This window comes from Pinus tabuliformis, chromosome 7 (assembly GCF_031772625.1).
Source record: "Pinus tabuliformis cultivar Carrire ecotype Pingquan chromosome 7, CPIR1, whole genome shotgun sequence".
In the NCBI taxonomy this organism is placed as follows: Eukaryota; Viridiplantae; Streptophyta; class Pinopsida; order Pinales; family Pinaceae; genus Pinus; species Pinus tabuliformis.
In genome coordinates, this window is record NC_142293.1 from 1,514,208,000 (window position 1) to 1,514,218,950 (window position 10,951).

A 10,951-nucleotide genomic window follows, 5' to 3' on the forward strand; every position below is an offset into this window, starting at 1 on the left:
TGACAATCTTAGGGGTACTAATCATCCCAGCACTCAGGATAACTAAGAGCATTATATTCCTAAAATCAATATATCTTACAAAGTTTATTCTATGGAGAGGATTCCCAAGAGCATTGTATTTTGAATGCCCAACTTAATCTGACATGCAAACCAATAAAATTGGGAACAAACCATAAGAAAATTAATAAATATAAAATATAATTAGCTATAATACATCTCACAAACCAAACCAGAAGTGCTGCAATTTATTTGGAACTGTTGCAGGATAGAAATTGGGTTGCTGTCTGTCTGATAGCTCATTCTTCCATAGTTCTTAAAATTAAAAGAAAACACTTGAACCACCCCTCAACAAACAAAAGTCGGGGTTCTTGGTTAATTCAATGATTATATCCGGAAAGTAATTGTTATACAAGCCCACAAATTTTAATTTATTTATGCAGAGTTGCTCTCTATGTCAATGATAATTGTAAAGATTACTGCTACAGTGGCACATCCTATGATTGAGATTCTGTTCCACATTAAAACTCTCCTAATTATGTGGTTTGGGTGTGAATTCTGTTCCACATGCAAAACAATTGCAAGACTAAATTGCTTTATAAAGGCATTATTCACAACAGAAGCTTCGGTAATCCAATAACTAACTTTGACGTGCGAGTCCCCAAGTTGACGTGACAGCATCCTCTCTCTGGTAATCACAGAAAGTTTCAGAGTCATGCCTTGTGGGCCCTCTTCGACTTGCAGTTATCTATATGAGATCCATTATAATTACAAAACTTTACTATTAAATTAGTATATTCCATGATTAAGATTTCGTTCATGTTATACGAATTTTCCAATGTTTGCCATAAAAAATGCTTGCCATAAAAAAAATGCCGTAACATCTTTGAGATATTGCATTCGCTTGAACATTTCACATGTTTTTAGCAAAGCCAAGTTACTTACATCGGCGGTTTTCACAAATAATCCTCCAGTACAGAAGTTTGCCTAGATCATGATATGGATATGAAGACAGTCCTCCCAACCAACTTAGTAACTACATGTGAACTGAAAGGCTATCCCATTGAGAAGTAAAGCATTCTTCATGGAAGGAAAGAATCAAGGCTGCAAGGTTTACCAACGTAGACAAGTCATCTAAAGGCAAATCCCTTGGCCATCAAATCTGAGGACACAATACAGAGTTGAGTTTGCTACAAGGCAATTCACAAGCTTGCCGGGCAGCAGTGAAAAAGTTGATTTGGAATTATGCCAATCGTCAATGACCAAGTAAATTTGTTTGGCTCATGCAACTCTCAAAGGCTAAAGGTTTTTGTCGTTCAACAGTACACATAGACAGGCCAGATAGTACATGCAATTGGCCACAACCATCCATGTAAATATTTAGCACAAAACACCTTCAATATATTCAATCACCCGAGCTTTTGAAGCTACAATTGCAACTGTTCCAAAAGCTCCAAGTCTGAGCCGAATTTGTTTTTCCGTGGAGCTATCCAAGAATGGTTGTCGATGAAATGGACTCTTTGACATGGAATGCTTAGAGATAATGCTCTGCAAGGTGAAGACCACAGTTAGTTATCAAAGCAAATTCCTTGTGCCTCTCAGAATAAATATAATATGCCTTCAAAGTGGATAAATACAAATTTGACTCGAAGAAACAAAAGGATGTTAGCCAAATTATTCTAAGCCAAAGAACAAAGTAATTAGGCCCGGTACAGGCCACTATGCAAAGGCTGTTAAAGTTTCCTTTAAGCTCGACTGTTATACAATTTCACTTGAATTGTGAGCTCACAAAGCATCTCATAGCATTCCATTAGGAGAATCTTAATTTAACACGTTCTCTCAAACATAATACTGTTATACAATTTCACTTGAATTGTGAGCTCACAAAGCATCTCATAGCATTCCATTAGGAGAATCTTAATTTAACACGTTCTCTCAAACATAATATACTTCAGATAATTTGCAGTAACATGCAGTGTGAAGAAATGAATTAAAACACGCTTTAAAAAAGAAGATCCGAAAAGTTTTCTTAGAAGTACGTAAGAACCTTCAGAATTTGGTCAAGCTTGGTGAAATTCATTCTTAACATAAATGTTCTCACGGGCTATGGTGTAGCTCAAGCCCTAGAGCTCTCTAAGACTTCCCTTAGTTAAGGCTACCTAGCACAAATCAGAGATTTAATAATTTCGCACAAAATTTTGTCAATATTCAACTAAATTTGGCTAAATCCTATTCTTCCATGATTAAAGCTATCAAAACTTGATTGACCATACAGCTTTTAGGGATTTGATACAAGCAATATGAATGCAAGTCCCATCACCAACTCTGGCCTCTAGAGTTTTGGTGTTTGGAATCGATTTGCAAGTACTACCACCAGTGTTCAAATCTCTGGAGGCGTCACCTTACACCTGTGGTGTAGGAGGATACAAGCAATATGAATGCAAGTCCCATCACCAACTCTGGCCTCTGGAGTTTTGGTGTTTGGAATCGATTTGCAAGTACTCTCACCCATGTTCAAATCTCTGGAGGCGTCACCCTTACGCCCGTGGTGTAGAAGGATACAAGCAATATGAATGCAAGTCCCATCACCAACTCTGGCCTCTAGAGTTTTGGTGTTTGGAATCGATTTGCAAGTAGTCCCACCCATGTTCAAATCTCTGGAGGCGTCACCCATATGCCCGTAATGTAGGAGGATACAAGCAATATAAATGCATGTCCCATCACCAACTCTGGCCACAGGACTTTTGGTGTTTGGAATCGATTTGCAAGTGGTCCCACCCGTGTTCAAATCTCTAGAGGTGTCACCCATATGCCCGTAGTGTACGAGGATACAAGCAATATGAATGCAAGTCCCATCACCAACTCTGGGCTCTGGGGTTTTGGTGTTTGGAATCGATTGCAAGTGGTCCCACCCATGTTCAAATCTCAGGTGGCGTCACCCATACGCCTGTAGTGTAGGAGGATACAAGCAATATGAATGCAAGTCCCATCACCAACTCTAGCCTCTGGAGTTTTGGTGTTTGGAATCGATTTGCAAGTAGTCCCACCCGTGTTCAAATCTCTGGAGGTGTCACCCATATGCCCATAGTGTAGAAGGATACAAGCAATATGAATGCAAGCCCCATCACCAACTTTGGCCTCTGGAGTTTTGGTATTTAGAATCGATTTGCAAGTAGTCCCACCCATGTTCTTAAAGTGGCAGCTGAGACACTTAGGAAAAAGTAAACATTGTTTACACTTACTTCCGGTCTGCTCTACTAGGACTGCTATGAGCAAACTTGTAAACAGAGCGGATGATATTGAAAGTCTGTTAGCAACTTGGCTAGTGCAGACCTCCCAAGCCGCAGTGAAATGTTGGGGCCTAATGAGCATGGGATTTTATCTAAGCCGTGAGATTCACCAATCAAAATAAAAAAGTTATTGAAGCTATTGTATTTGAACACGTCTAAATTATCAGTGGACTTGTATGAAGAGATGCAGAGAGGATTAGAGCAATCAGGCCACTTTCTCCGTCAGATTTTTTCTGTCAGCCAATTTAACAAATATTACAATAAGAAAACCATCTTAAAATAACATGCAAAAATATCTGTAAGGTCAAACTAAACAAATGTGTATTGGAATCCTAAGCAAATTGAAAAAAGAAAAGGCTTTATCACACTCAATGTTTTTTGTTTTTTGGGGAAAGTGCTACAAGCATGAAGATCCATCCCGGAACTTCCCAATCGCAAAGACCAAAGTTCCTTGACTAGGTGCCAAGTTTGAGTATTAGCCAACTGGATCTTGGTTCACTGGTAAGATGTTAAGCCATCCACCGGAGTTCCATTCTTGCTGCAATCTACCCTACCTCAATTGAATGTATAAAAAAGGGACCAAGCCAAGTGCAAGTCCTGGGCAATTTTGGCAGTTTGCAGTCCAGCCACCTAACTCGAGCATGTTTCTCAAAACAAATCCAAACAAAAAGCCTGCAGGTAACTACTCTTCCCAAAATTCAAGCAGTTTGTGGTCGAGTGATAAATCAAGTAAGCTTCTTTCTCCATGAAGGCTCTGGTAAAAATTCCCGTGGAGTAATTATTCTGCTAAAATAGTCAAGCACGTTACCGTAAATTGAGCTTTCTTCACAAAAGCCTGAGCTTAACCCCCTAGCGACATGCTTTCGTGTAAATGCAACAAATTTGTCGTGTTATTTTGTCATATATCATAATTAGCTAAGCCTAGGTGGTTTGTCCCAAATAGGAGGAACCCAGGTGCAAATCGTGGACAATTTTGGCTGAATAAGCACCCCTTGCAGCTCCTTGGCCAAAGGTTTACAGCCTATGCGGTTCTTGCCTGACAAGAAAACAAACTATACACTACTCTTGCCAGAATCACCCGGAATTTCACCCAGCCTCATTTACTTGAAAACTCATACCAGACATATGGGAGAGAGACCACAGCAAGAATGGAATCCTTGTAGACAGCTGAAGACTTCGTCAACGTCCTCAATGAATCACTTAAGTCGTCTACGTCTTCAGTGAATCATTGCCCTGCCTAATTGGCACAGGTGAGTTATTTTTAATCAACTAACAGAAATCCATTTTATCCCCTTATCTGTTATGCATTGAGAGGAATTGAAAAACTCCAAGAGCTCAAAGTCTATGGATCTTAGGTAAATGGCTTTAGCTTTAACACTCTGTTAACCTCATCAGTTAACCATTGCCTTCCCACAATGGCACACATGAGATTTTTAACATACTATTATATATCCAAATTCCATCTTAACCCCAGATATATTACGCATTAAGTGATATCAAAATTTTGAGGTGCCAATTTCAACGTGGTTAGATAGTCTTTAGAAGGTTGGCTCCTGGGAATTTTCAATCCCTCTTGGCACTTAATAAATCTGAGGTTAAAATGTATCTGCACTACTGTTCTTTCCAATTTTTCATGTCTACTGGCTTTTTACTGATTTGTACATTTGCTATTTTTTTGAGTATTATACACAGGGATACATGTTCGCGAATACATCTCCCCAAGTCCCTTGCACACTCACTTAAACTATAGCGTACCGTGTTTCTCTCAGTGCAACCATATGCATTCAAATAGGCATTGGAATGAGCTTCCAAAGAGGAATCTGTGACATTTAACCCTGTGAAGCTGTGATATCGGGGCAGGTTGGAGCACTCGTAGTAAGAATGACCCAGTTTCAAATACCAATGGAGAAGCTTCAGTAGAAAATCTGCTTCTGAAATTACTAATCAGGTCATGTGAGCAAACTGGATCCCATGGGGCTGTGAACTAGGGGCGAGTTGAAGACTCAGTCTACAGATGGCCCAGGTTCAAATCCCTGTCCCACAGCCCATGGTAGAAAAACTGCATCCAAAATCAAGTGATGGGCTTTCAGATAGACCTGAGGAATTGATCAAATAGGAGTCTCGTATGTTTTAGGGGCTAGCTGGAACGTTTGTTGTAAGAATGATCCAAGTTCAACTCCTAGTGTACAAGTTCTGGTAGAAAAACTGCATTTCAAATCATGTGATCAACTTGCAAATAATTTTTGAGGAACTGAGCTTATTGGAGTCCACGGGGCTGTGATCTAGGGGCAACCTGGAGCACTTGTTGTACAGCTGATCCATATTCAGTGAAAGCCTCCACAGAAAAACTGAATCCAAAATCAGAGCATGCGCATTTAAATGGACCCTTAAATTCAGTCCGTAGAGCTGTGAATTAGGGGCAAGTTGGCAAACTTGTTCAAAACAGATGGTCCAGGTCCAAATCCCAGTGAACAGGTTACAGTACAAAAACTGCATCCAAAATCAGGTGATGGGCAGATAGACCCTGAGGGACTGAGCAAACTGGAGTCCATGGGATGTAAACTGGAGACTAGATGGAGCACTTGTTGTAAGGAGGACCAAGGTTCAAAACCCTGTGCACTAGCTAGCTCCAGAAGAAAAAACTACGTCCGAAATCAGTTGATGTGCTTTCAAATATGGCCCAGGGAATCGAGCAAATTGGAGTCAGTGGGGCTGTGATGTAGGGATAAACTGGAGCACTTGTTGTAAGGAGACTTCAGGTTCAAATCTCGAGCAACACGCTCCAGTAGAAAAACTGCAACCAAAATTACGTGATGGACTTTCTAATAAACCCTCAAGGATTAAGGAAATTTGGGTCTGCACGGATGTGATTTGAGGGAAATTGAAGCACTTGTTGCAAGGATGACCCAGGTTCAAATACAAAGTGGACTTGTTCCAGTAAAACCCGCATCCAAAATCAGGTAAGAGCTTTCAAATTAACCCTGACGTATTGAGTAAATTGTAGTCCTTAGGCCTGTGATCTAAAGACAAATTGGAACACTTGTTGCATGGATGACCCGGGTTGAAATCTCAGTGGGAAAGCTCTTGTAAGGAAAAGCCTCATCCAGAATCGATAGATATATAGATAGATTGACTTTTATTAGTTGTGCACGAGGCATAGACAGTATGGGACAAAAAAGTGGCTACAACTTTCGTGATATGTGTATTGAACCCTTAAAAAAACAATTATGAAATAAAAACATGCATAAACCATAATCCGTAGGGCTGTGATATATGTGCAAGTTAGAGCACTTGTAAGAATGCCACAGGTTCTAATCCTGGTGGACAGGCTCCGGTATAAATAAAAATTGCGTCGTGGACTTTATGCACCAACAACGCAGCGAATTAAATTATAGAGCGGCTCTGCTCCCGGGCTCCATTGCCCAACTTTTCCCAAATTGAGCAAATCCCACAAGTGAACACTGAGCAAACAAAATTAGGGATTCTCCGAAACAATAGAAAGCAGTAATTTTCACCTGTGTTTCCATGCTTGGCGTGCTTGATCTTGGCGAGTTCCAGTTGGGTTTGCACGAACAACTGCATTCGCTGCAATTCCAAGTCCTTGGCGAACTCCATGCGATGTTTCTCCAGATCCATCATCTGTTGATGCTTCACCACCTCTGTCCTTTCGTACACCTCCCCGAACTTCAGGATGGCGCCCGCCAGCTCCTTCAACGGGCTGCCATCAGGATTCTCCACCGCCGCCGCCGCTGTCTTTCGTCGCTTGGCCGAAGAAGGGTTCCCATTGAAGCCATTGAGACAGCTCTCGGTCATATCAGGGGAAGTGACCGTGTTGAGGGGGTTTGGGGAAGATTCGATCTGGTGGCGCCGTGGCCTCAACGCCGGCGGTGGCGGGAGGGGAAGCGGTTGCGGGTGGTGGTGGTGTTTGCGAGCGGGTCCAATAAGTTCGTCCATCTTGGTGTAGAGCGGCCATTTGGTGTTACTGCCAGCGAAGATCTTGTTCCTCTCCACCTTATACTTCTTTTTCAGTGTATCCAGGCGATTCTTGCACTGGACGTCTGTCTTAGGTTGCTTGTTATTGCCCGGCCGGCCGTTGACGGCCTCCGCTACTTCCTTCCAGTGCTTCTGCTTCAGATTCCCGCGGTTCAGCTCCAGATAACGCTCTCCCCAAGCATCGATCAGAATCAGAGTGGCGGTCTGGCTCCAGATATCGTCCCTACCCCCGCCTGCTGCCACACGATCCCCCCCGGCGGGCTCTCCGGCGGTCTGAGGCAGAGGGAGAGGGGGAGGGGGTGGTGACGCGTTAGGCTTGACAGAGGAGGAACCGGGCAAAGGCAGCGGCAAAGAAAGACTCAGGCCGTTTGATGCACCACCGCCACCACCAGTATTGCCGCCGGCGACGACTTCAACCGCGCCTCCTCCGCTGTGGTGGTGGTGCCGACGAGCGTTATTACTCTCGTCCATCGTGGTTTTAACGTAGAGGGAAAAAAAAACGGTGATCGGGAAGCCGAAGCTGACTGAAACCAAAACTCCAAAATCGGCAGGGCACGCTGGAAATCCGCGAGGGTGCTCAAGCCGCAAAGCCGAGAGAAGAAGATACCGCCCGGCGCCGGCCCATCTTATCAGAAAGTTCAAGGATTCCGTCAGCCCGAGTGGCCCCCACCACTCCGCATGTGGGCCACCGAAAAATATTAAGTTACCGGCGACTGCCAGTGACGGTCGGTGTGAAGCGCGTGGCCCGTCGTCCGGTCTTTATGTCGGATATTTTAATACCAAGTACGGCCGAAAGCGTCGCCGGCGAGACCCGGTTGCTATCGGCGTTAAACAATATTAATTTTGCAACGAAACACGTGGCATGAAACAGAAAGTTCACAGAGTCTAGCCATTAAAGCAGTGACGTAAAGACACGTGGCATTAAAGCAAAAAAGTGTAAGCACATAAACATCAATTAAGCCACTGTCGTTAGGACACGTGGATCACGAAAAAGGATAGTCCTTTGTTGGCGCAGGTCGTTATCTGTAGCATATATGGCAATGACCCTACACCATGCAAACGTTATCCACATTGGAATCATTAGTGGGTGGGCCACTCACAATTCCACACTATGGTTATGGTTCTAATGACAACCAGGCTTTAATGGTTGCCCTTGACAATAATGAAATGAAATGATATTTTAAGGTGTTTTTGGTAAGTTTCGCTATAATTTTTGGTAAGTTTGTTTTTAGTATATTAGTGGTTGATAATGTTATTTGGTAACGGAGATTTAGTTAATTTTATATTAATAATATTTAGTTTTATTAGTGAAAAACATTAATTTGTGAAAAAATTTGATAAATTTGTTAAGAATTTTTAAAAATTTAGAAAAGTATTTTTCATTTCTCTAATAATAGAGAAGTTAGATTTACAATGAACATAACCCCTATCCTTATTTTTCCTTTTTTAAAGTTTGAAAATGATTTTTATTGAAAAAATAATTATCTATTTATTTAATAAATATTATATTAACATTTATCAATCAAATTGTCAAAATTAAATAAAAAATATTTTTTTATTTTATTTAATTAAAAATTATCATCATTAATTATATTATTAAAATTAATTAGTTAAATAAATTTTTTAACCAAATCAACAATGTAATAATTACTTAAATTAATTCCAATATAATCTAAATGACTATTTTTTTAGTATTTTTTTTTGTTAATTTTATTTTAGAATTATAAATTTACACTATTTAATTTGTAATGTTTAAGTGTTTTTGGCGCTTTTCAAATTTATAAATCCATTTATGCATTAAAAAAACATTTTAAAAATAACAAATCACAATCTCATCTCATCATTGTTTCTAGAAAAAAGATCAATTTGTTTATTAATTAAACTACTCGTTTTAACAAATCAAAATGAACAAATTTAAAAATCATTAAATTAACTATTTAAATTATTAATTTAATCAATTTTTTAATAAAAAAATACTTAAATTTAAATGTTTAAATAATCAAATTTAACCAAATCAATATTATAGTCGTGTGTATCTTGTCCAACAAATACCGGTTTCCAACGGAGCTTCTTGCACATACTTTGGTCGTCACGTTCGTTACCGAACAAGAGTGAGTGCAACGCCTCTGACCTACATAAATAATTAATAATTAATATCAAGTATTTCCGCACTAAACGATCTGTGATTCAGGATTAATATCAAGTATTTCAACACTTAACGCGTTTTGAACTATTTACTGTGGTTTATCATCGAGATTCAGATAGTGTTATGTGATTCATGATTAATATCAAGTATTTCCGCCCTTTTGTGATTCATGATTAATATCAAGTATTTTAGCAAAAAAAAATTATATAATTTAGTCTAGAAAATACTTGATATGAATTTCAACTATATTTTAAATTCAATATTTCACATTTATTCACTATTGGTTTCATATTTCAAATTAATATTTGATTTAATTAAATAAATTAATGAAATTATTATTTTCAATGTAAAAATGGTTTTGTATTCTCCAATACCCAAATTTAATTACGTAATATTAACTTAATTATGCAATATTAACTTTTCTTAATATTTATAATTCCATCACTTCGTACACACTAATTATCAAAAAAAATATAGTTTCAGTTATATATATATATATGAATGAAATTAGTAGTCTAACAGTATAGGATTTAGAGATTCTTTATTTTTTTACTAGTTTATGTGTGTCTTGAGATGACTAGGATGCCTAATATGTGGGTTAAGTAGTTAAGACCCAGGGGCATTTAGGTCATCAATATCATCTAGGGATCTCAACCAGCCTCGACCACACCAATACGTAGCATCCCTAAACTTTTGCCCATAGAATTTCAAACCAGTAACCCTTTCACTACAAAGTGCCTTAATCGAACACCTCGTCACCATCTGTGCTACACATCCCTAAAATTTTACTTATAGAATTATCCCTAAACTTTTGCCTATAAAATTTCAACCCCGTAACCCTTTCATTACAAAGTGCCTTAATTGAACACCTCGTCACCATCTGTGCTACACACCTCAAGTAGAACTTAAAATATTTTGAAATTGGTCTTTAGTATTAATAAAATAATGATGGACAAGTAATATATAATTCAAATAAGGTAAGGAAAGAATTATTAAAACATTTTAAAATAGAAAATTGAAATAGTAAAAATAAGTAAGGAATGGAGATTAATTATTTTGAAAGCTGTAGTCTAAAAATTATGCTTATTTGCCCTTAAAGTTATGGAAATTCCGGCCATATTTTGAAAAAATCTAGAGGGATTTTTGTAAATCCAAGTAAAAGTTGTCAAAATTCATAATTTTAGGTGCCCTAGACGTTTTTGATGGTGTTGAATCTATTTCCACCATCAAAAACATGAATCAAACACTCCATCTACAAGATTTTTTGAAATTTTTTTGCCCAGATTCCGACCACTTTTGGCTGATTCCATTTTGAAATAGGATTTTTAGAATTTTAATTAATAATATTAGATGGATGGTAGATTTAACCTCCATGGAATATTCTAAAATATTCTTAGTACTATACACAGATCAAAGGTTAAGACTTATCTCCAAAGTAATTATGTCATTTTTGCCCTTTTAATTAAATTGATTAATTAAAAAAAGTAGTCATATGAACAAGTGTCACATGAAGTGAGTTATTGGT

The 10,951-nt window shown here is 38.7% G+C and overlaps 1 protein-coding gene across 1 annotated transcript; it reads right to left on the reverse strand.

Annotated features, from left to right (window-relative positions):
* Positions 1 to 861: 861 nt before the first annotated feature.
* Positions 862 to 7,878, reverse strand: LOC149253594 (trihelix transcription factor ENAP2-like). The gene is made up of 2 exons (XM_089459983.1): positions 6,803 to 7,878; positions 862 to 1,545 (listed from the first exon to the last, which is right to left on the reverse strand). Exons 1-2 carry the CDS (start codon positions 7,749 to 7,751, stop codon positions 1,532 to 1,534), a joined length of 963 nt encoding a protein of 320 aa, XP_089316109.1. The 5' UTR covers positions 7,752 to 7,878; the 3' UTR covers positions 862 to 1,531.
* Between the last annotated feature and the right edge of the window lie 3,073 nt (positions 7,879 to 10,951).